General features: G+C 43.9%; 1 protein-coding gene across 2 annotated transcripts in view; it reads left to right on the top strand.

Annotated features, from left to right (window-relative positions):
- Positions 1 to 23,513, top strand: part of LOC106570533 (insulin-like growth factor 2 mRNA-binding protein 3) — a 40,364-nt gene extending 16,851 nt beyond the window's left edge. Inside the window, exons 6-17 of one of the 2 annotated variants that reach the window (XM_014142965.3) lie at positions 2,664 to 2,945; positions 3,469 to 3,603; positions 3,779 to 3,901; positions 12,432 to 12,567; positions 12,836 to 12,970; positions 13,202 to 13,270; positions 15,590 to 15,715; positions 15,821 to 15,859; positions 16,088 to 16,162; positions 16,442 to 16,573; positions 16,708 to 16,821; positions 20,388 to 23,513. In XM_014142965.3, coding sequence (XP_013998440.1) covers positions 2,664 to 2,945; positions 3,469 to 3,603; positions 3,779 to 3,901; positions 12,432 to 12,567; positions 12,836 to 12,970; positions 13,202 to 13,270; positions 15,590 to 15,715; positions 15,821 to 15,859; positions 16,088 to 16,162; positions 16,442 to 16,573; positions 16,708 to 16,821; positions 20,388 to 20,492 — 1,471 coding nt within the window. In that variant the 3' untranslated portion in view covers positions 20,493 to 23,513. The remainder of the gene's footprint in view (positions 1 to 2,663; positions 2,946 to 3,468; positions 3,604 to 3,778; positions 3,902 to 12,431; positions 12,568 to 12,835; positions 12,971 to 13,201; positions 13,271 to 15,589; positions 15,716 to 15,820; positions 15,860 to 16,087; positions 16,163 to 16,441; positions 16,574 to 16,707; positions 16,822 to 20,387) is intronic. The other variant, XM_014142966.3, reaches the window with a different exon arrangement.
- Positions 23,514 to 26,391: the final 2,878 nt, after the last annotated feature.

The raw sequence follows: 26,391 nt of genomic DNA, 5'->3' as shown, positions 1-26,391 counted from the left end.
TACCTACATGTACAAATTACCTCGACTAACCACTGACTCAGTACCGGTACCCCCTGTACAGTGCATTCAAAATATTCAGACACCCCTTGACTTTTTCCACATTTTGTGGAAAATGGATTCAATTGTTTTTTCCCCCTCATCAATCTACACATAATACCCCATAATGACTAAGCAGAAACAGGTTTTTAGGAATGTTAGCAAATATATAAAAAATAAACTGAAATATTACATTTACGTCAGTATTCATACCCTTTACTCAGTAATTTGTTTGGCAGGGATTACAGCCTCGAGTCTTCTTGGGTATGATGCTACAAGCTTGGCATACCTGTGTTTGGGGGAGTTTCTCCCATTCTTCTCTACAGATCCTCTCCAGCTCTGTCAGGTTGGATGGGGAGAATCTCTGTACAGAATCGCTGTATTTTCAGGTATCTACAGAGCTGTTCTTTCACGTTCAAGTCCGAGCTCTGGCTGGGCTACTCAAGGACATTCAGAGACTTGTCCCGAAGCCACTCCTGTGTTGTCTTGGCTGTGTGCTTAGGGTCATTGTCCTGTTGGAAGGTGAACCTTCGCCCAAGTCTGAGGTACTGAGTGCTCTGGAGAAGGTTTTCATCAAGGATCTCTCTGCACTTTCCCTCGATCCTAACTAGTCTCCCAGTCCCTGATGCTGAAAAACATCCCTACAGCATGATGCTGCCACCATGCTTCAGCGTAGGGATGGTGCCAGGTTTCCTCCAGATGTGATGCTTGGCATTCAGGGCTGAGAGTTAAATCTTGGTTTCATCAGACCAGAGAATCTTGTTTCTCATGGTCAGTCTTTAGGTGCCTTTTGGCAAACTCCTAAGTAACAGGCACATGACAACCTGCTTTGACTGGCTTCCATCTGGCCACTCTACCATAAATGTCTGATTGGTGGAGTGTTGCAGAGATGGTTTTTTCTTCTTGAAGGTTCTTCCATCTCCACAGAGGAACTCTGGAGCTCTGTCAGAGTGACCATCAGGTTCTTGGTCACCTCCCTGATCAAGGCCCTTCTCCCCCGATTGCTTATTTTAGCCTGCCGGCCAGCTCTAAGAAGTCTTGGTGGTTTCAAACTTCTTCCATTTAAGGCTCCCGAGTGGCGCAGCGGTCTAAGGCACCGCATCTCAGTGCTAGAGGCTTCACTACAGACCTGGTTCGATTCCAGGCTGTATCACAATCGGCCATGATTGGGAGTTCCATATGGCTGCGCACAATTGGCCCAGCGTTGTCCAGGTTAGGGCTTGGCCGGGGTAGGCCGTCATTGTAATTAAGATTTTGTTCTTAACTGGCTTGCCTAGTTAAATGAAGGTAAAATAAAAAAGAATGGAGGCCACTGTGTTCTTGGGAACCTTCAATGCTGCAGACATTTTTTTTGGTACCCTTCCCCAGATTTGTGCCTTGACACAATCTTGTCTCGGAGATCCACGGACAATTACTTTAACATCATGGCTTGGTTTTCACTCTGACATGCACTGTCAACTGTGGGACCTTATATAGACAGGTGTGCCTTTCCAAATCATGTCGAATCAATTGAATTTACCACAGATGGACTCTAATCAGGTTGTAGAAACATCTCAAGGATGATCAATGGAAACAGGATGCACCTGAGCTCAATTTCGAGTCTCATAGCAAAGGGTCTGAATACTTATGTAAAGGTGTTTCTGTTATTTATTTTTTTTAACAAAATTTGCCAACATTTCTAAAGTCGTTTTCACTTTGTCATTATGGAGTATTGTGTGTAGATTGAGAAACAACTTAATCCATTTTAGAATAAGGCTGTAATGTAACAAAATGTGGATAAAGTCAAGGTCTGAATACTTTCTGAATGCACTGTACATAACCTTGTTATTTTTATTTGATTTGATTTTTTTAATTAAAAAAAATTACTTTTTATTTAGTAAATATTTTCTTAACTCTATTTCTAGAACTGCATTGTTGGTTAAGGGCTTGTAAGTAAGCATTTCACGGTAAGTTTGTATTCGGTGCATGTGTATGTGGCGCATGTGACAAATAACATTTGTGTGGCTGGCCGGGCGCCTGCAGGCTGACTTCGGTCGTCAGTTGAATGGTGTTTCCTCTGACACATTGGTATGGCTGGCTTCCGGGTTAAGCGGGCGGGTGTTAAGCTGCGCGGTTTGGCGGGTCATGTATCGAAGGATGCATGACTGGACCTTCTCTCCTGAGCCCGTTGGGGAGTTGCAGCGATGAGACAAGATCCTAATTGGATATGATGATATGGGGGGTAAAAAAAGACCATTTATTTATGCCTAATAAGCCATTGTTAACTTCCCGTCTGGTTATTTAGCTAACAGCTCACGGTCACCCTATGTTAACATATAGGATATGGATTCCGTACAGAGAAATTATTTGTTTGAAAATGCAACTGGGGCCATGACGTACCTTCAAAATTATTGGGCAATCATTTTATTTGAAAAGCACAGTTTCCATCATTTGTCACAATAATTAATGTTCAACAAAATAAAAATCAACCCCATCGAACGGGTAAAAATTCTCTTTTAGAAAATGTATCCTATATCTGAAGTTTCCATTACACGTTTTATTTTTTTTGCCACATTGCTTTTTTCAAATAAACCTACATCAATGGAAACCTGCCTAGTGACTGACAGCTTTTTCTCTGTGGTTGCCAGGGCGATGGAAAAGCTGAATGGCTTCCTGATGGAGGACTTTGCCCTGAAGGTGTCGTACATCCCCGACGAGACGGCGGCTGCTGCCACCCCGAACCTGGGTGGGGGTAAGAGGGGCTTTGTCCCCCGTGGTCCTCTGCGATCGGGTTCCCCAGGCCTGGGGGCGCGCCCCAAACTGCAGTCGGACGTCCCTTTGCGCATACTCGTCCCCACACAGTTCGTAGGAGCCATCATCGGCAAGGAAGGAGCCACGATTCGCAATGTCACAAAACAGACACACTCAAAGTAGGACTGCTTCCCTGATCATGTACACATTCATGTACACAACATTCTAATGGGGTGCATTCAGCAGGACACAACGTTGTGCATGTACAACAAACACCCCTCTCTTAGATGTAGAATTAGGAATCATATTGGCTCTTAAGCTCTTAATGACATTTCTATCTGCTATGTTTGGCTACTGAACATGGCCTTCATTTATAACCATAAATATCAATACATTTTATGAGGCTTGGTAATATAAAGCTCACTCCCACAGAGTAAATGACTCACTGAGAAAATGTTAATTTTGGCTCCAACTACCTATTGATGAGATGCCTTGAGAGTTTCACAAGTTGATAACGATGGATGTTGACCGTTTCACCTATCTTTAGTGATTGTGTGAGATTGAGCCAGTACGGAAGGTGGACACGGGTATTGAACGACTGTCTCCGGTTGGGAGTAGTACGGGACCAGCCGGTAGCAGGTTTAGAGGGTGACAAAAACGACTCTTCCCTTCTAAATCAGTCTCTCTCTTGCCCCTCTCTAGGATCGACATCCACAGAAAGGAGAATGCGGGAGCTGCAGAGAAGCCCATCACGGTCCACTCCACCCCAGAGGGCTGCTCCAACGCCTGCAGAACCATCATGGAGATCATGCAGAAGGAGGCCCTTGACACCAAGTTGTGAGTTCAGCTGGAGAATGCATACATACACACACGCACATAACCAGCAGGCCTCCAAAACCAACTGCCCTAGTCAGTCATGTTAGGATACCCAACTTCTATTCTTAATTATTATTCTATAACTTGACCCATTGAGCCGTCTTCTCTCTTATCTCGGTGTCTCCTTTATCCACAGTACTGAGGAGATTCCACTGAAGATTCTGGCTCACAACAACTTTGTGGGCCGACTGATCGGGAAGGAAGGACGGAACCTAAAAAAGATTGAAGTGGACACAGAGACCAAGATCACCATCTCCCCGTAAATAGACCAACATCCCCATACAATCACCCATAAACTCAGATACACGAGCCACAGTTTTCAAACCAAGATTTCTGACTGGCTAACAATTCTGGGAAAGCATTGCAAAGTAGACTGTTTCTGGAGCTCTTAATCTATAGGTTCTTTGCACATACCATCAGAATGATTACTGCAAACAAGATGAATGTGTCATGACAAGGGTTACACATTTTGGGCAATATTCAGAGGAGGAAACTTTCGGTGCGAATTAACGGGAATATGTGCGAATTAATATTAATACCATTTAAATGTAGATGTTTTTTTACATTGAATATATTTACCATATTGTATGGAGACAAACACAAACCTTTTACCTTATCATAAGTAGACAAAATTGCAAATGATTAAATCCTTCCAATAGAAAGGGAAAAATGATTTAGTTACGATTTTAACTTTAATTAAATGAGTTCACTCTTCACATGGGATGATTTCACTGAACAACAGAAGAAAGGGAATATTGAATGATCCATCTCCCAAAAACGTTTTCAACATACATCTGTAAAAAGACAACCAAAGCTTTAGTTTCTAGACTGTCTTCCTCTCAGGCTTCCATGTCTTCTCCCTGGACCTCAATGTCCACCTCTTGAACATCAGACTCTGAGGCCTCATCTTCACTGTCTCTTGCCAACCTTGTTGAGGATGGCTTGTTGTTAGCCTCAAATTTGCCCGATGGCCACCAATTTTTCAACCCTTGTCTTGGTCAGCCTGTTGCGTGCTTGTGTGCTTGTGTGTGTGTGTGTGTGTGTGTGTGTGTGTGTGTGTGTGTGTGTGTGTGTGTGTGTGTGTGTGTGTGTGTGTGTGTGTGTGTGTGTGTGTGTGTGTGTGTGTCTTCCCAAACGAGGACCAGTAGCGCTCTGAGATGGCTGATGTTGGTGGGATTTGGAGTATGATGGAGGCAACAGGGGAAAGAGCCTCAGATCCACAAAGTCCCTTCCACCAGGTGGCTGATGAGATATGTTGGCACAACTGCCATATTACATCTCCATCCCAAAGCCCTTGCTTGGAAGTGTACTCTTCCAGACTGCCAAGAGCCTTGCCTTCATCCAGGCCAAGGTGGTGAGACACGGTAGTGATGACACCATAGGGTGTTGCTGGGCAGCTTCAATGTGGTGCTCTTATTCTTCCCACTTTGCTTGGTGAGGTAGATTGCTGCTATAATTTGATGACCCTTCACATACCTAACCATTTCCTTGACTCTCTTGTTGAGTGTATCCATTGTTTTCAGTGATATGTCCTTGAGCAGATTCAATGCATGAGCAGCACAGCCAATGGGCCTCCACTTTAGACCAAGCAGCCTTCATGTTCACAGCATTGTCTGCCACCAGTGCAAATACCTTCTGTGGTCCAAGGTCATTGACTGCCTTCAGCTCATCTGCAATGTAGAGACCGGTGTCTGTCCCTTGTCTGCTCTGGTAGAATACTGGTTGAGAAGTGGAGATTGATGTAGTGAATTATTCCTTGCCCATGAACATTCGACCACCTATCAGATAATTGCAATACATTCTGCTTTCTCTATGATTTGCTTGACCTTCACTTGAACTCTGTTGAACTGTGCATTCAGCAAATGAGTAGATAAAGCATGTCTGGTTGGAGGGGTGTATGCTGGGCGAAGAACATTCATAAATCTCTTCCAATACACATTGCCTGAGCATCAGAGGTGAACCAGTTGCATACTCAGCTCGAGCAAGACATTCATCAGCATTTCTCTGACTACGGTCCTCCATTGAGTCAAAAAAAGTTCTGATTCCAGGAGGACCATGGGCTGTTGCTATCGATAAGGTGTCTGATTCATAATTTTCACATCAAATAGAAGTAGAGGGACTTTTGTCAGAGGTTGCTTGTTGTGAGCGCTGAGGGAACTTTATGCACTTGGCCAGATGATTCTGCATCTTTGTTGCATTCTTCACATATGATTTGGCCTAGTATTTGCAAATGTACACAGCTTTTCCTTCTAAATTAGCTGCACTGAAATGTCTCCACACGTCATAGTGTCTGTGGCATTTTCCTGTGAAGATTAGGAAAAAAGAGTAAAACAAACAAATACAAATCCATGTACAGATAAGTAGTTAAGCAGTTAGATTAACCTGTTGGGGGTAGGGGGCAGTATTTGCACGGCCGGATAAAAAACGTCCCCAATTTTAATCTGGTTATTACTACTGCCCAGAAACTAGAATATGCATATAATTATTGGCTTTGGATAGAAAACACCCTAAAGTTTCTAAAACTGTTTGAATGGTGTCTGTGAGTATAACAGAACTCATATGGCAGGCAAAAACCTGAGAAGATTCCTTACAGGAAGTGACCTGTCTGACAAGTTCTTGTTCTTCTTGGCTTTGTTTATTGAAAACTGAGGATCTTTGCTGTAACGTGACACTTCCTACGGCTCCCATAGGCTCTCAGAAGGCGGGAAAGAGCTGAATGATGTAATTCCAGCCCCAGGCTGAAACACATTAGCGCCTTTGGTAAGTGCTCTATCAGAGGACAATGGGACGGAGGCGTGTGCACGAGTCGACCCCATGTTTTTATTTTCTCTCTCTTTGAACCTAAACACGCTTTCCCGGTCGGAATATTATCGCTTTTTTATGAGAAAAATGGCATAAAAATTGATTTTAAACATGCTTCGAAGTACGGTAATGGAATATTTAGAATTTTTTTGTCACAATGCGTCGTGCGCGTCACCCTTCTTTACCATTCGGATAGTGTCTTGAACGCACGAACAAAACAGAGGATATTTGAACATAACTATGGATTATTTTGAACCAAACCAACATTTGTTATTGAAGTAGAAGTCCTGGGAGTGCATTCTGACGAAGAACAGCAAAGGTAATAACATTTATCTTATAGTAAATCTGACTTTGGTCAGGGCTAAACTTGGTGGGTGTCTAAATAGTTAGCCTGGCATCACAGGGCTATCTACTTAGAATATTGCAAAATGTGCTTTCACCGAAAAGCTATTTTAAAATCGGACATAGCGAGTGCATAGAGGACTTCTGTATCTATAATTCTTAAAATAATTTGTTTTTTGTGAACGTTTATCGTGAGTAATTTAGTAAATTCGCCGGAAGTTTGCGGGGGTATGCTAGTTCTGAACGTCACATGCTAATGTAAAAAGCTGGTTTTTGATATACATATGAACTTGATTGAACAAAATATGCATGTATTGTATAACATAATGTCCTAGGGTTGTCATCTGATGAAGATCATCAAAGGTTAGTGCTGCATTTAGCTGTGGTTTGGGTTTATGTGACATTATATGCTAGCTTGAAAAAATGGGTGTCTGATTATTTCTGGCTGGGTACTCTGCTGACATAATCTAATGTTTTGCTTTCGTTGTAAAGCCTTTTTGAAATCGGACAGTGTGGTTAGATTAACGAGAGTCTTGTCTTTAAAATGGTGTAAAATAGTCATATGTTTGAGAAATTGAAGTAATAGCATTTCTAAGGTATTTGAATAACGCGCCACAGGATTCCACTGGCTGTTACGTAGGTGGGACGATTTCGTCCCGCCGACCCTAGAGGTTAAACAACTCCTTTGTCAGATAAATGTTTTAAAATGAAACATGTATGTAAACAGGTGAATTAACACTCCTCAGTTAGCCGCCTCAAGCAAGCTAAAACCCATATGGTAGCAAAAACTAACTAGCAAAAATGAGTAAGTTTAGAAATTATTTAACTTCTATGGGCTACCTGGGACGCTAGCGTCCCACCTGTGCCACACAGCCAGTGAAATATCAGGGCGGCAAATTCAAATTAACAAAATGTCATCATTCAAATTTCTCAAACATACAACTATTTTACACCATTTTAAAGATACACCTCTCCTTAATCCAACCACATTGTCTGATTTCAAAAAGGCTTTACGGTCAAAAGCATAAAGTTAGATTATGTTAGGACAGTGCCAACACAAGAAAAACCACACAGCCATTTTCCAAGCAGGAGAGGGGTCACAAAAAACAGAAATACAGCTAAAATTAAGCACTAACCTTTGACGATCTTCCTCAGATGACACTCCTAGGACTCAATGTTACACAATACATGTATGTTTTGTTCGATAAAGTTCATATTTATATAAAAAAAAAAAACATTTTACATTGGCGCGTGATGTTCAGAAAATATTTTGCCTCCAAAACTGCCGGTGAATTAGCACAACAATTTACAAAAATACTCATAAACGTTGATAAAATATTAAACATCTCCTTAATGCAACCGCTGTGACAGATTTTAAAAAGCTTCACGGGGAAAGCACACTTTGCAATAATGTGTGTACGGCGCTCAGAAAAATACATCAGGCAATACAGATACCCGCCATTTTGGAGTCATCTAAAATCATAAATAGCATTGTCATGTCAAACGTTGTATAGTATCAATCTTTAGGGCCTTTTTAACATAACTTAAATAATATTCCAACTGGACGATTCTAATGTCTTGAAAAACGTTATGGAACACAGTTACCTCATCACGTGAATGTGCACCAATGAACTCATGTCATTTTCTGAGTCACCAACTTCCCGGCCTTCTTGTTCACTCTGTTCACTGCAAAAGCCTGAAACAAGTTTCTAAAGACTGTTGACATCTAGTGGAAGGCTTAGGAAGTGCAGAATGAACCCTAAATCACTGTGGTAGATAGGCAATGACTTGAAGACTACAAGCATCAGATTTCCCACTTCCTGGTTGGATTTTTGTTATGTCTGTTATACTCACAGACATCATTCAAACAGTTTTAGAAACTTCAGTGTTTTCTATCCAAATCCACTAATAATATACAAATATTTGATTCTGGGCACGAAAATACTGCCCCCTATACCTTAAGTTAAACACACTTGGCTGTAGGCTACTATTTACTAGTTAACAAAAATAATTTTTCATATAAAATATATTCACCCCACCCAGTATTGTAATCAAATCTTACCAGAAAGCATGTAGTCCTTGTCTCCATTGTAGTAGTGTGGGCTCAATAGCATCTCAGTAGTGTGCAAGATCTTGAGAATCAGCTGTACATGTGATGGAGGAATGCACTGTGCATGCGGAGGGTTGCAATTCCATTGAATTGGGGATAGTTTAACCATAATATGCCACAAGTCCTAGAATTGCCTTGTGTATCCCCCCCAAAAAAGTAAACTGTTATAAGTGATCTTTTCTTTTTAATTTAAGCAAAATTCCCGGGCTTAACTTTTCAGAAAAATTCTGTACATTTACCGGAAAGTTTCCGACCCTTTGCAACCTTATTTGTGACTTGACTTCTAACATTAATCAGATTTATTTAATCCATGTTTAATTGTTATCCATTTTTTTATTTTTTTATTTATCATGCAACATTTAACTGATTAGGATTTGGGGCACCACAACAGCGGTTCTTTAGTTACCATCTCCCGAATTAAGCTCATATCTTTACCAATTTCATCGATAAACAGTAATCTTATTAATCATTACCTCGTATCATATCATCATTCTGAACAGTCGTAAACTCCTGAATCCGCACAAATCCCAGCCTTATTATTCAGTACTACACATTAGTTTAATTATTTATTTACTAGCTAACTAAATGGTAACAGGACAAACATGCAGACTGAATACATTTAAAAACAGGTCCCTAGCAGACGGACAATAATATGGCTGCTTGTTACAAAAGACATGGAGAGGGCAAGAGGGGCAAGAGGGACTGAGACTGACTTAACGTTGGTACATTTTATAAACTACTCTGACTTTTAGCACCTATACTTTACATACACACCGCCGCCCGCTTGGACTAACAAATCATGAATGTATTTACGTGAAAGGTTGTATCTCTCGGAACTGGCCTAATTGGGAAGGTGGTTGGGAATTTTCGCGGCACGCTTGTAAGGCTCTGATTGTCCAAAATGGTTCCAACAAGTTTCATACTGTTGTCCTCCTTTGTAGTTGTCTGTTATCCCGTGACTTGTCGTGTAGTCCTGAACAGAACTACAGAGTTGGATTTATTATTATTATTATTTTTCATTTGCTCCTGAAGCTGCCTCTTTGAAGATAGGCTGGCCAGCCGTGTAGATGGTTCCCAGTGGGGTGGTGAGAGTAGTGTAATACGATGGTTTGAAGGTAGGCTGGCCAGCCGTGTAGATGGTTCCCAGTGGGGTGGTGAGAGTAGTGTAATACGATGGTTTGAAGGTAGGCTGGCCAGCCGTGTAGATGGTTCCCAGTGGGGTGGTGAGAGTAGTGTAATACGATGGTTTGAAGGTAGGCTGGCCAGCCGTGTAGATGGTTCCCAGTGGGGTGGCGAGAGTAGTGTAATACGATGGTTTGAAGGTAGGCTGGCCAGCCGTGTAGATGGTTCCCAGTGGGGTGGCGAGAGTAGTGTAATACGATGGTTTGAAGGTAGGCTGGCCAGCCGTGTAGATGGTTCCCAGTGGGGTGGTGAGAGTAGTGTAATACGATGGTTTGAAGGTAGGCTGGCCAGCCGTGTAGATGGTTCCCAGTGGGGTGGTGAGAGTAGTGTAATACGATGGTTTGAAGGTAGGCTGGCCAGCCGTGTAGATGGTTCCCAGTGGGGTGGTGAGAGTAGTGTAATACGATGGTTTGAAGGTAGGCTGGCCAGCCGTGTAGATGGTTCCCAGTGGGGTGGTGAGAGTAGTGTAATACGATGGTTTGAAGGTAGGCTGGCCAGCCGTGTAGATGGTTCCCAGTGGGGTGGTGAGAGTAGTGTAATACGATGGTTTGAAGGTAGGCTGGCCAGCCGTGTAGATGGTTCCCAGTGGGGTGGTGAGAGTAGTGTAATACGATGGTTTGAAGGTAGGCTGGCCAGCCGTGTAGATGGTTCCCAGTGGGGTGGCGAGAGTAGTGTAATACGATGGTTTGAAGGTAGGCTGGCCAGCCGTGTAGATGGTTCCCAGTGGGGTGGCGAGAGTAGTGTAATACGATGGTTTGAAGGTAGGCTGGCCAGCCGTGTAGATGGTTCCCAGTGGGGTGGCGAGAGTAGTGTAATACGATGGTTTGAAGGTAGGCTGGCCAGCCGTGTAGATGGTTCCCAGTGGGGTGGCGAGAGTAGTGTAATACGATGGTTTGAAGGTAGGCTGGCCAGCCGTGTAGATGGTTCCCAGTGGGGTGGTGAGAGTAGTGTAATACGGTGGTTTGAAGGTAGGCTGGCCAGCCGTGTAGATGGTTCCCAGTGGGGTGGTGAGAGTAGTGTAATACGGTGGTTTGAAGGTAGGCTGGCCAGCCGTGTAGATGGTTCCCAGTGGGGTGGTGAGAGTAGTGTAATACGATGGTTTGAAGGTAGGCTGGCCAGCCGTGTAGATGGTTCCCAGTGGGGTGGTGAGAGTAGTGTAATACGATGGTTTGAAGGTAGGCTGGCCAGCCGTGTAGATGGTTCCCAGTGGGGTGGTGAGAGTAGTGTAATACGATGGTTTGAAGGTAGGCTGGCCAGCCGTGTAGATGGTTCCCAGTGGGGTGGTGAGAGTAGTGTAATACGATGGTTTGAAGGTAGGCTGGCCAGCCGTGTAGATGGTTCCCAGTGGGGTGGCGAGAGTAGTGTAATACGATGGTTTGAAGGTAGGCTGGCCAGCCGTGTAGATGGTTCCCAGTGGGGTGGCGAGAGTAGTGTAATACGATGGTTTGAAGGTAGGCTGGCCAGCCGTGTAGATGGTTCCCAGTGGGGTGGTGAGAGTAGTGTAATACGATGGTTTGAAGATAGGCTGGCCAGCCGTGTAGATGGTTCCCAGTGGGGTGGTGAGAGTAGTGTAATACGATGATTTTGAGCAGAGTAGTAGAATGGTCCCACTTCAATTCACTTTTCTAAACACTTAGGACAGATATTCAGCGTACCAGTGATTGTCTGGGAGGTGACTATCATCTCTACCCCAAGTTGAGATTCAGTTCAAACCACTTTAAATGTGAGCTGCAGCTCTACGTCTCGTCTGTTAATTCTTAACCCATTTTATACAGTTTGTTAAGGGGCGGTTCCGTCAGGCTGACACGCTCTCTGACCTCACTCAAGGGGGCAGTGACTACGTACTGTGCAGTTATAAAAACAATTTCTTCTTATAGTTTCTAAAATCATATTCCTCAACAAAAACTTTTTTCATATAGCATGCACAAGATGGAAACTTTGTACATGTAGTGTATACTTTTCAAGTTACAGTATTTCCTTTAACATTTTTTATTTCATCACCACAAAATAACAACCAAGACGACATTAGCCATCTTTTAGGTCACGTCTGCCCGTTCCCCACGTTCAATATTACAAATATTGTTCCAATAGTTGCTTTCGAACGTGTTTCATCAAAGTCTTAAAACAAAGCACATTCCTTGGGTGAATTTGGAGAGGAGTGTTCTGTCCTTGATTTACAAGGCATGAGGTGTTAACCCCCACCAGTCCCCCCCCCTGCGGGTGAGAGGTGGTCTGGTTGAAGTTATTTATTGCAAGCTGATCTGACCTATTTAGAGCCTCACGGGACAGTCATGACTAATGTCTCATAAGACACACACACATTAGAAACCAAGGTGGTAATGATGTCCTCCAGTCTCCAGGACCTGACGCTGTACAACCCTGAGAGGACCATCACAGTGAAGGGTTCCATCGAGGCGTGCTCCCGTGCTGAGGAGGAAGTGATGAAGAAGGTCAGGGAGTCGTATGAGAACGACGTGGCCGCAATGAACGTAGGTCCTTGTTCTAACCCACTGGGGGCACTCTGTTGGTGGAACCAAATAATCTGGAGTTGTTCAAAATGGCACCCTACATCAACTTTTGTGTACTATAGGGCATAGGGTGTCATTTGGGATGCAACCTGAGAGATCATGGCTTTTTTTTTAGGCTGTGCAGCTACCCACATAAAAAATTAACTTTATATTTGAGTGGTTTTATCCCAGAGAAATGTTTCTGTTCTTGGTTAATTTTGTCTGGTAGTAAATATTTCTCTCTACCCAGCTCCAGTCTAACCTGATTCCAGGACTCAACCTGAATGCCTTGGGTTTGTTCCCTGGTGGTGCTCCAGGAATGGGCCCCTCCATGGGACACAACGCCCCACCTCCCGGTGCCCAGGGGGGCTACTCCTCATTCGGGGTGAGTGTCTGGACCCCCACCTCCCTGTGTCTACACAGTGCCTTTTGGTGATGCTTAAAGATGTCCCCTCCTTACAGAGCAGTTCTGCAAGAAGAAACCAACAACAGACCAACCTCTGACTGAGAAGCCATTTTGGATCTTTCAGTGACCGTGTCTTTGTTCCTCTCTCCTTATAGAGCAGCCATTTGGGGGCAGGACAGTGACTTGGTTTTGTGTTATTCTCTCCTATAGAGCAGTTACTTCGGGGGCGAAGGGCCATTTTGGGCGTCTGTGCTGTCGGCGAGCAGCCAGCCCCTCTCTGTAAGTCTCCCTTCCCACAGTGCTTTGCACGGCTTCTGGCTGCTAGCTTCTGGATTGGGTAGAAAGGCAGGGCTTGCCACAGCTAAGCCCCTCCCAGTAACCTATGACCCCTAGGGATTGCCTAACTCATGTTTGTGTTCATTTGGCTAAAATCTGCTGGGTGGTGGCCACAGTTTCTACTGGGTTTAGTTTGGCCTCAAATCTTCAGCTGAAGAAAGTGCAGCAATTGAACACCATGGCATGTTTAGAAGGTTACAAATGGTCGCAGATGTTTCCAAACTATTAGACGATTTGATCTGGAACAGCCTCCTGGTGAAAAGGTTTGCTCCCATCTGGAGCCTTCTGAATGTGATCTCGGGTTGGATGACTTCACCCCCAACTGAAGTGTAATGACTTGGTGTCCTCTAGATTAAAACCAGCAGCGCTGTCCCAAACGGCACCCTATTCCCTATAGTGCACTACTTTTGACCAGAGTCCTATGCATGCACTAAATAGGGAATAGTAATCCCTCCAGGACCATGCCTCCTCCAGGACCATGCCTCCTCCAGGACCATGCCTCCTCCAGGACCATGCCTCCTCCAGGACCATGCCTCCTCCAGGACCATGCCTCCTCCAGGACCATGCCTCCTCCAGGACCATGCCTCCTCCAGGACCATGCCTCCTCCAGGACCATGCCTCCTCCAGGACCATGCCTCCTCCAGGACCATGCCTCCTCCAGGACCATGCCTCCTCCAGGACCATGCCTCCTCCAGGACCATGCCTCCTCCAGGACCATGCCTCCTCCAGGACCATGCCTCCTCCAGGACCATGCCTCCTCCAGGACCATGCCTCCTCCAGGACCATGCCTCCTCCAGGACCATGCCTCCTCCAGGACCATGCCTCCTCCAGGACCATGCCTCCTCCAGGACCATGCCTCCTCCAGGACCATGCCTCCTCCAGGACCATGCCTCCTCCAGGACCATGCCTCCCTGCCCCTTCATCTAAAAGATCTCACCCATTTCACTTCCCTCTAACACCAAGCATGTGCAGTGAGCCCACGCAGTTTGCTGCAGGTCATCCTTTTAATACAATAATCTGTTGTAATGTTTGTGTGTGTGTGTGGAATCGCTGGTGAGTGACTGAGCCGGGTCAAGCATTCTGAAAAGGATTATCTGAGTGGTCCATCCATATACTGTGGTTTAGTCGGATGTGTTCAGTTGCTACAGAGAAATGGAGATCCCTTTGGGAATGCTATTTACCTGAGCTAGGTGCTAGATTTTCTCATTTTTCTTGAGTCAGGGTCTCTTATAGCCTGGCTGCGTCCCAATAATCTCTCCTTCCTAACTCGTTCACTACTCTCCACTAATTTAAAAGCATTGTATTGTCATGGGCAGGAGGGAATGTCCATATACCAGTTTTTTTTTTTTTTTTTTTTAATTTTTTTTCAAAACCATGAAGGGAAGTGAGCAAGTGCTCACTTTGGGAGAGATAATTGGGACCCACTCCACATTCGGAAGTTCAGGATTTTGTTTAGTTGTATTCAACCTCTTCAAATATGTATGTACAGTTGTTTCATGGTTATGCAGTGATATTGTGATACTATATGTTACGGAGGGGATAAAGTTAAATTGGGATAGATTTGACTGGTTAACAAAGTTATACCTCATATTTAATAAAACACTTGGGAAGTTTCCTATCAGGTCTGCATCTGGTCTCCCTGGCAGTGTCTTAAAAGGCCCCCTATTCCCTCTATTTCACTGCTTTTGACCATGGCTCATAGGGCTCTGATCCAAAGTAGTGCACTGTGTCGCGACCGGGAGACCCATTGTCCCAGCGTCATCCGGGTTTGGTCGGATGTCCTTGTCCCATCGTGCTCTATCGACTCCTTGTGGCGGGCCGGGTGCCTTCTTCTGTCGCCAGTTGTACGGCGTTTCCTCTGACACAATTGTGTGGCTGGCTTTCAGGTTAAGCGAGAAGTGTCTAGAAACAGTGCAGCTTGGCAGGGTCGTGTTTCGGAGGATGCGTGGCTCTGGATCTTCGCCTCTCCCGAGTCCATACAGGAGTTTCAGCAATGGAACAAGACTGTAACGACCAATTTGGAAATTATGAAATTGGGGAGAAAAAGGGGTAAATAAAATCTAAATAAAGTAGTGCTCTAAAGAGGGAATGGGGAACCGTTTGGAACGCCAGCCCTGTGAGGCTTCTTCCTGTGTTGCTGCATCAGTTGCTTGGTCGTGGTCAACTGGGCTGCTATCGCTGTTTGCCTGGTGTGGTCTCCTTATGGTCAGACTGGCTCTGTTGTGTTCTCATTACGGTCGTGTGGCCTCTACTGTTCCACAGGGCCAGGGGCAGCCGGAGTCGGAGACGGTCCATCTGTTCATCCCGGCGCTGGCGGTCGGCGCGATCATCGGAAAACAGGGTCAACACATCAAGCAGCTGTCGCGCTACGCCGGAGCCTCCATCAAGGTGTGGGACTTAACTGACAGGAGGGGTTTGAGCTGCATCTCAATAACCTAAAATAGCTTCTCATATCATTTTTGTTCTTCACCTATTCTCCCCCCTCCATTTTAGATCAGTGCGGATGAAGTCCGTGTCGTAGATGCAAACCAGGTATTTTAATTTCAAACATTCAGATTCCTTTTTCGTCTTATATCCATCAATCCTCTCAGATCTCCACAACTGCATATTGAAGTAGAGCTCCAGTTCAGATTGGGTTTGGGTGACGCCCTCTTCAGGCTGTTATGATGCACCCCCGATGGGGTAAAGGGAAGCAGTGGGACCTGATTTAGATCAGGTAAAGTGTGTGGGTGTGTTAACGTGTTATGTCCCTCCCCTCAGGTAGCACCTCCAGACGGCATGGACGCCAAGCAGAGGATGGTGATCATCGCTGGACCACCGGAGGCCCAGTTCAAGGTAGGAGCCCTTGGGACCCCTCTCGCTTTCTCCACCAGCCATGCTGTGTCCAATACCCAGAACACCAGAGGAAAAGCGTTGTCTTTTTTGCTCACAGAAATCCATAGAACAAAATCGTAGTCTGTACAGTTAACTAGCTAGCTGACTAAATCTGGCACATTCACAGCTGTTGATCGATGCCTGTTGTCCCGGTCAAGTTAATTAAGATATTCTGAAGATGAAGACGCTTCAATCAAGGGTTGTGAAAATTCCTCTGACTGACTCTTGGCCCTTTTCCAGGCTCAGGGTCGTATCTTTGGGAAGCTAAAGGAGGAGAACTTCTTTGGGCCGAAGGAGGAGGTGAAACTGGAGGCTCACATCAAGGTGCCCTCCTTCGCTGCTGGGCGTGTCATCGGCAAGGGAGGCAAAACGGTACGCAGACTCCTGTGTGTGACTATGGTTGCCAGATGTAGTCTAATTCTGCTCCAGAATAATTGAAAGCACCACCTATTACCTAGGCTGTAATATAAAGTTGTTGTTTTCTCCACTTGTCGCCCTCCCCTCAGGTGAATGAGCTACAGAACTTGACCAGTGCTGAGGTGGTGGTCCCCAGAGACCAGACGCCTGATGAGAATGACCAGGTCATCGTCAAAATCACTGGACACTTCTATGCAAGCCAGGTATGTTACACTTCAAGTGAAGGTTGATTAGTGTATTTTAAAATTGCAACAGCAAATAATAATGTTGGTCAAACTGATGTTCTGAAAGATGAACCCATCTGATCCTATCATTTCAAGGATGTTCCTCCAGCCCTGTCACTGGGCAAGGCACTGTCTGCTAGTGGCACTGAGTCATATCTGGCAGGGGGATATCATCCCAGTCAGCTCTGGTCAATGGGCTAAAAGGCTGGTTCATGCTGAAACTGACCATTTACAATGTGCTGTAGGGATTAACATGGGTAACAAGGATCCTGGCACTGTTATGACAAGACTTGGGAAATTACAACATTTTGCACTAATGCAATTCCACAAAATACACAACATGAACAGCATCAGATAAGAAAATTTAAAAAAATGGCGTATTATCCAAACGGGTTGTCCCACGGAAGCCTTTAGCCTAGCATATTTAATTCACACAACGCCGGCATTAATTCGGAGGACACGCATTGACACTGCCGGACTGCACAAACAACCCAAATGCAGTTAATAATCCCTACAGGAAACCCCTGCAGTAGAACCTATAGCTGTCATTGTGACACTTCAAACAGTCACAAGTTTGATAGGTCTATGCTCAGTTCACGTCATATGCATCTCTGTCAAACATGAAGTCTGTTAGCATTTTCCCTCTGAATGATCTTCTCCTGTCGTACAGCCTACGCGCTTCCTATCCAATTCCACTGTAACCTAAAACCCTGACTCCTGTCTGACATGAAGATTCCTAACTTCATTCTGTAATATATAGGTTGCATTATCAAAGCACACTAATTGCCTACGCATGTCAAAATACCGCTGTAACATTTCCCCCATACTTGCTGCCCGTATGAGAGCTTCGGTAGAAAATGTGTGATCAACGAACGGTATGACTAGATATGGATATTTTTAAAACCGAGTTGGTCCCCATTAAAATACCTTGATATTTAAACTATTTTCACTTCCCAGTTATTCATGAGCTGATCTGTATAATCAACTAGATTTTGACAAATAGGAGATTGTCATTCGTTGGAGGTTATCTAACAAGCTTAGCAACTTTTGTCCTTTGACTGCTGTTATGTTTGATTGGCCAACGCTGTACTCTGGGTGAGTCTTCAGTGCGCGCTGTCGATGGCCTACTGCTGAAATGCTCTGAATTGAGGAACATGATAACGCTCAATTTATGAATGGCCTGTTTCGCAATTCATAACGTAATCAAAAATAGTTACTCTAGCATGACTGAATCTGTTTAATTTGCTGTTTAATCTTTCCATAGTGGTGCAGCCAAGCTGACAAGGTGGCACAGCACCCCTCTTATTTGGGGAGATCCCTGGCATGTCAGCCTTATCTTGATTTTTAAATGCTTTAAGTGGGTATTTCCCGGGGCTCTCGGGATAAATATGAATGTTTCCCGGTGTTGTAACTTGGTAGATTCTCTGTAAAATATGAATCCCTACTGTAGGGTAAAGGGAGTATAGTTGTGTGCTGTAGGGCAGGGGTTCCCAAACTTCTTCACTCTGGCCCCTTCCAGCATTGGGGAACATCCTGCACCCCCCCCCCCCCCCCGTGCGCGTGCATGCACCCCGTCTATCTATGGACACAAACTGTTCTCCCCCCCTCATGTTGCAGGTTCAAAGCTTATTTCCTGCAGTTCTATACATTTTGCCATGTCTAATGTGTGTTTGATATGAGTGACTCAATCATTACAACAAAATCTATGGGCTAAAAAACATTAGCTGACATGGGCTAGTTGATCTGGGCATTTCTGACAAGTTATAAATATCTCTAAGGTATGGAATGACTGACATGACAGGAAAACTGATGCTCTACCCAATTTACAAATGTACCTTGTGCATTCTACTATTACAACTTGTAAGTAAGTTGAAAGCTGGACTGAGTTCCTTCAAAAAATGTAATTGTGAACCACTGCTGTAGGGGAAAGGGAGTATAGTTGGGTTGTTGAACCTTGGTAAAGCCAACCGATGTGGTTTGAGTAAAATGTACAATGTCTGCTTCCTTATGTAATGATTGTCCACCATACTGCTTCACAGCTGTGTAGCATTAACCAATGTCTGCATCTGAAATGCCACCCTATTCCTTATCAAGGGCACTAGTTTTGACCAGGGTCGTGCTCCAAAGTATTCAGACCCTTTGGATTTCTTCACATTTTATTTTTACAAAGTGCTATTTAATTGTATTTTTTTGTCAAGCCTAAATTGGTTCAGGAGTAAAATGTGACTTAACAAATCACAAAGTGTACATGGACTCACTCTGTGGAATGATGGTGTTGACATGCTTTTTAAATGAGTAACCAAACATCTATAAGGTCCCTCAGTCAAGTAGTGAATGTCAAGCACAGATGAAACTACAAAGACCAGGGAGCTGTTTGAAAGCCTCATAAAGGGCCGTTATTGGTAGATGGGTAACAATAACAAATCAGACGTTGAATATCTCTTTAAGCATGATAAAGTGAACAGTTATGCTGTGGATGATGTATTAAACCACCCAGACATATCGAAGATGAAGTCGTCCTACTGAACTGAGCTGCAGGACCAGAATGAAGCTGCTCAGCGACGTCACCATGAGGCCGTTTGGTTCTAAGAGCTACAGATTTCAGAGGTTGTGACGGGAGAACTAAGGATGGATCAACATTGTAGTGGCTCTACAATAATGACCTCAATGACAGAGTGAAAAGAACACCAATTATCAAGTTACAATTATTCTGAACATGCATCTTGTATGCAACAAGGTACTAAAGTAATACTGAAAAAAGAACATGGCAAAGGAACACACTTTTTGGCCTAAATGCCAAACCCTACGTTTGTGGCAAACTGTCTCCTTATTTTGAAGCATGGTAGTAGTGGCTGCATCATGGTATGGGTCTGCTTGAAATCTGCAAATACTGGGTAGTTTTTCAAGATGAAAAGAAACGCGATGGAGCTAAGCACAGGCAAAATCCTAGAGGAAAACCTGCTTTCCACCAGACACTGGGAGATGAATTCACCCGTCAGGAGGTCAATAACCTACAACACAAAGCCAAATCTACACAAGTTACCTAACAAGAAGACTGTGAATGTTCTGAAGTGGCTAAGTTAGTTTTGACATAAATCTGATTGAAATACTATGGCAGTACTTCAAAATTGCTGTCTCGCAATGATCCCCAACATCTTGACAGAGCTTGAAGCATTTTGAAAAGAATAGGCAAATATTGTACAATCCCAAGAAGACAGCTGTAATGGCTACCAAAGGTGTCGGACCTGTATGGACTCAGGAAACTGAATACTAATGCAACAGACATTCAGCTTTAATATATGCTAGAGTATTTTGTGTAGATTGTTGATAAATCCATTTTAATCCCACTTTGTAACACAATGTGAAGAAATCCAAGGGATCTGAATACTTTTGCAAGGCACTGTATATAAGGAATAGGGTGCCGTTTCAGAAGCCTCCACAACCTTCTTGGTGAATTCTTTATTCTACTCACCTTAGAAGCAATGGATGTGTGCATGCCAGTGTTAGATGAGGTTCCTGACCTTTGCCCTTTGACCTCTCCCCAGCTGGCCCAGAGGAAGATCCAGGAGATATTGTCCCATGTGAGGCGGCAACAACAGCCAAAACCCTCGCCCCGTGGGGACGGGCTCGCCCGGCCCTCCCGGAAGTAGACCTGGGGGCCAGTGACTGAACCGCCCGAAGACAGAGCAGAGACCAGAGGGGTAACACGGGCAGGGACGACATGCTCATCTCAGGGGTTAAGGGTCATGGGTACCCGACTGTACACCCCATCCCCCTCAATGACCTCCTTGACCAACACCACAGTGTGGATAGACCTTAACCCCCCCCCCCCCCCCCATCACCTCACCTCTCTGTGAGATTATACTTCAGAGGGTTCCAATGTTGTCACACACCCTCTCACCACACGGATGGGTCCTGATTGGTTCCTCTTTTTATTTTATTTTTTTTGTTATTTTTTTGTAGAAAACACCAAGACATAAGAATTATCCCCCTCCCTGGTGTGGTAACACTCACCACCTCACATGTTGATGACAGGTGTTCATTTTGACACTCGTTTCAGTTTTTACTTTAGTTTTTTGCCCTGGATGAAGTGTTTGTTTAATTGGTTGAAGCTTTCTCTCCTGAGTTTTCTGTGGAAAGAAAAAGGCATTGCTCTGAGTCCTGGTAGGATGATGAAAGATTACGGGAAGGGGTTTAGACGGATGGGCAGGGCTAGGGGTAATACTCATGTTTGATTGGACAGGGGCCCCAGTGGTGGTTTAAAGGGGCGCCCCTGTGCTGGTATTGATAGTGGCATTTTATAAATTCGGATGCATTTTATAGATATATAAATATATATTTAGAGTTGAGGATAAGTTAACACTTAAGGGACGGGTTGAACAGTGTTGGCCAGGAAAACGAATTTAATATGCATTTTACTGAACTACCTCAGGATCTCTAGTACCTCAAGACGACGAGAAAAAAAATAAGAAAATTGATATATATAATATATATGAGAAAAAAAAAATCCTTTTTTTTTTTTAATTTGCTTTGTGGTATTTTGTATACTTTATAAAGCTAATAGTTCTTGAAAATTTTTATTTTTTTAAGAAAATTAACAATTTGGTCAGCTGCCAAATGACCTTGCCTTCAACTCTAGTGCTCTCCAGCAACATCAACATGATGACGGTGGCCCTGTACATAGTCTGTCTGTACATAGAGCCAAGGGCGAAGTTAGCGCTCAACTCAGTTGGCTGCTGATGGGAGTATCGAGAGAGAATACATCGCCTCAGTTTTCCTGAGGAATCCACCACCTTCTGAAAACTACAAAAAGCACGTCTATATTAGAGTAATGCCGATTCATGCCAACCGTACATACTGCAGTGACGCCGTTTAGTTTTGGGATTCTGACACTTATTGTTGACGGTACGTTTAAATGTTTTCTTTTCTTCTGTCTTCCTGGAAGGGCAATGGGAGGGGCCTGAGCACTGAGTTCTCTCTCTGTAGCCTTCATAGAAATGGACATGGCAGAGCAGCACGGTCTGTTTGTTGTATTTCTGTTACCTGCTTAGGCCTTGAACCATCATAGTCTCAAATTTGCTTATAGTGCAATACATGGGGAATAGGGTGAAATTTGGAAGTTTCTGACAAGCTAAAGTTCGGTCCACAGCCTGATGGTTTTTAAAACAAAAATTCTAGAGCGACTTTGCAGTGGCCCCAGTAGCCGCCGAGTCAGTCTGTTAGTGTAGTTTACTGCATGGTGACGGTAGGGGGAGTCACACTGATGGATGCTTTTATGGAATCTACTGTAACTGTTTAACCAGCAGCAGCAGCTGTAACCTTTGATTGAAGTGAGAGAAAGCAGTTCAAATTAGTATTCATTACAAAAAGCCAAGCGGCACACATTTTACTAAACAAACCCTGTTTGGGACGAGGAAGATCGGTTAAAAATCCAACGACAAAGAAATACTATACCAAGTTTATCCTTTTTTATTTTTTATGCAGAATGTAAATATGTTTTGATTTGTGGTAAAAGTGCTTGAGTGTATCCATTCTTCCACAATAGAACGCTGTCTACCTCAGCCGAGGGGGTGGGTTTGTGGCGGCGTGCGCCCTCACCCCTCCTAGCGCTCGCTCCCATACACCACCTAGCGCCCTTCACCCCTCCTAGCGCCCTCACCCCTCCTAGCGCCCCTCACCCCTCCTAGCGCCCCTCACCCCTCCTAGCGCCCTCACCCCTCCTAGCGCCCTCACCCCTCCTAGTGCCCTTCACCCCGCCTAGCGCCTGCGCCCTCACCCCCCCCTAGTGCCCACGCACTCGCTCCGACACTTCAGTACCCCCCCCCCCCCCCCCCCAACACTTCTCTGCATGGGCGCGTGCGTGCTCACGCGGTCCAACCTCGCGCTTACGTACATGAGGGGCACAAGTGACGTTTATCCCCCCCCCTCCTCATCTGTTTTTTGATCTACCTCTTTAGAAACACATTTTGAATTAGAGGCATACTTCTATTTATTAGATTTGGGTTCTTCTCCCGCTGTCCCCCCTTCTGCTGTCCCCCCCCTTCTGCTTTCCCAGATATAAATGAAAATAAACAAATCATGTTGTACTCTTTTAGAATTTAAAGGAAAAATTGAAAAGTGATCAGAAATATTTCCTTTGCTAGCATTTATATAATCTACTCCTGCTTAATTGATTGAAAATCCTCAAACGTTGCTTTTTCTGCTTTTATTTTTGGTAGTGTGGCTTCCATGTATTGAACTTTCTTGCTTGGGTTTTTTTGTGAAAAAAGGTGTTTTCACCCGTGCATTTTTTTGATTCAGTGAATGGACGATAAGTAAAACTTATAAACTGTAAAAAAAAAAGAAAAGGGGGGCCTGCCTTTTTGTTTCTGGTTTTAGACTAACAATAAATACGGTTTTTCTTACCTTTGTCTTCACGAATGCTACATTCATTTGATAGCGATTTGTTCTGTTAGTATTTTCTTCGATGTGTAACATGGAAATTCATGTTTTTGTGGGGAAAGTGGAGGGACTGGGTTAGGGAGTCCCTTTTTTTGGAAAAGTTGTCTGGTTTAGGCACGATACCCTCTCTTCCCTGCCCCCTCTGCGAACATGCTTGTGCCCCTTCACCCCCCCCCCCTCACACAGCTCAACTTGTCAAACGCCTCTGAATAAAAACAAAGTGAAATTGGCTCCTATGTCCTACACTTTATTTCTAATGTATTTTTCCATCTACTGTAAGATGCGCTTTTTCGAAATGTTTTGTGTAATTTAACCTTTTGTTTAAGCGGAAGTTCAGGATATTACAACTTGACGTTAATGGTCCCTCACCCTGAAAGTAGTTTATCGGCCAGGAGAAACTGTAATCTATGGTTTGGTTTTCTCTAAACGGCCAATACATACTCTAGCTACCGCTAGCAAAACATTTTATGGAGTGATATTGGCATGGGTGCAATTGTCAAAATTGTTAGTTGGTCCCTTACTACAACCGTGTAATAGTGTCCAGTCCAATTTTTATAAATTGTATTTAATCAGGTTACATCACTTGTGAGCCCCCAAAGAGACGCATGCAGGTAGGTAGGTTACACATTTGCAGTATATTCAAAACCGATCTTAAACTTTCCAGAATGAAATGTCAGTTTCACACCAAATCTAAAAAATATGGCTTTTCAGTAACTAGTAACTTTAGTACATTTTGTGCAACACATGTAGATGGCACAGAGAATGGACAGTAATGTCAAACTGATAAGTTTAACTTTTTATTTTTTACATTTTCTAAAAGTAAGCCATTAAGCTTGAAGCACAGCATAAAGATATTTTCATGAGTGAGAAAAATCAATACCTCTGAAGATCTGTCAAAACAACTTTCAGCCCAGCTTCATTTTGGTTCCTAGGCCCTTTCCCTTTAGTGTTCACAGATCTAAAAAGGCTAATGGAAGCGGCTAGGTATTGAAATGGGACTGGAACTTACTATTCCTCTCCCACCAGAGCTGCCTCAAACATTGCCCCACCCCAAACTGTTTGTCATTTGCCGTACAGTGCCTATTGAAAGTCAACACCCCTGGTAACTTCTACATTAAAAAAAAAAAAATGATACTGTCTTTAAGCATGATAAAGTGAATAATTTATGATGGATTAAACCACCCAGACACATCAGATGTTCTGAACTGAGCTGCAGGACTGGAATGAAACTGCTTAGGGATGTCACCATGAGGCCATTTGGGGATTTTTAAAAAGGCTACAGAGTTCAATGGCTGTGATGGGATAAAACTGAGGATGGATTAACATTGTAATGACTCCACAATAATGACATACATTGCATTTGGAAAGTATTCAGACCCCGTCACGCTTTCCACATTTTGTTAGGTTACAGCCTTATTCTAAAATGTATTTAATAAAACATTTAACTCACCAATCTACACCCAATACCATATAATGACAAAAAAAACTGGTTTTTAGACATTTTTCCAAATTTATAAAAAAATAAAATAATCACATTTACTTAAGTATTCAGACCCTTTACTCAATTCTTTGTTGAAACACCTTTGGCAGCGATTACAGCCTCAAGTCTTCTTGGGTGTGATGCTACAAGCTCAGCACACCTGTATTTCTAATTCTCTGCAGGTTGGAGGGGGAGTGTCGCTGCACAGCTATTTTCAGGTCTCTCCAGAGATGTACGATCGGGTTCAAGTCCAGGCTCTGGCTGGGCCGCTCAAGGACATTGAGACTTGTCCCGAAGACACTCCTGGCTGTGTGCTTAGGGTCATTGTCCTGTTGGAAGGTGAACCTTTGCCCTAGTCTGAGGTACTGAGTGCTCTGGAGGTTTTCATCAAGGACCTCTCTGTACTTTCCCTCGATCCTGACTAGTCTCCCAGTCCCTGCCGCTGAAAAACATCCCCACAGTATGATGCTGACACCATGCTTCACCATAGGGATGGTGCCAGGTTTCCTCCAGACGTGACGCTTGGCATTCAGGCCAAAGAGTTAAATCTTGGTTTCATCAGACAAGAGAATCTTTTTTCTCATGGTCAGAGTCCTTTAGGTGCCTTTTGGGAAAACTCCAAGCAGGCTGTTATGTGATTTACTGAGTGGCTTCCATCTGGCCACTACCATAAAGGCCTGATTGGTGGAGTGCTGCAGAAATGGTTATCCACAGAGGAACTCTGGAGCTCTGTCAGAGTGACCATCAGGTTCTTGGTCACTTCCCTGACCAAGGCCCTTCTCCCCGATTGCTCAGTTTGTCAGGGCGGCCATCTCTAGGACCAGACAGGTGTCTTTCCAAATTATGTCCAGTCAATTGAATTTACCACAGGTGGACTCCCAAGTTGAAGAAACATCTCAAGGATGATCAATGGAAACAGGATGCACCTGAGCGCACTTTTGAGTCTCATTGCAAAGGGTCTGAATACTTATGTAAATAAGATTTCATTTTTATTGCTAATACATTTGAAAAAAAGTCTAAACCTGTTCTCACTTTGTCATTATGGAGTATTGTGTGTAGATTGAGGGGGAAAATGTATTTAATCCATTGTAGAATAAGGCTGTAACTTAATGTGGAAAAAGTCAAGGGGTCTGAATACTTTCTGAATGCACTGTATAAGACCAGTGTAAAGAATACAAATATTCCTAAACATGCATCCTGTATGCAACTAAGAAATAAAATAATACAATAAAATACACTTTTTGGCCTAAATGCAAAGCCTTATGTTTGGAGCAAACACATCACTGAGGAACTGTCTCCTTATTTTTAAGCATGGTGGTGGCTGCATCATGTAATGGGTCTGCTTGACATCAGCAAATGCAGTGAAAAGAAACGGGATGGAGCTAAGTACAGGCGAAAACCTGCTTCAGTCTGCTTTCTACCAGACACTGGGAGATCAACTAACCTTTCAGCAGGACAATAAGCCCGAATGTACGCTGGAGTTACCAAGACGGTGAATGTTCCTGAGCTGCCAAGTTACACTTTTGACTTATCTGCTTGAAAATATTGCACTACAGGTGTGCAAAGCTGTTATGAGGCTTACCCAAGAAGACCCAGCTGTAATCACTGCTACAGGTGATTCTAACGTA

The sequence above is a fragment of the Salmo salar genome, chromosome 14 (genome assembly GCF_965601325.2).
Source record: "Salmo salar chromosome 14, fSalSal1, whole genome shotgun sequence".
NCBI classification, from domain to species: domain Eukaryota; kingdom Metazoa; phylum Chordata; class Actinopteri; order Salmoniformes; family Salmonidae; genus Salmo; species Salmo salar.
Note: the sequence above shows the minus strand (reverse complement) of the source record. Positions and strands in the feature narration are given on the sequence as shown.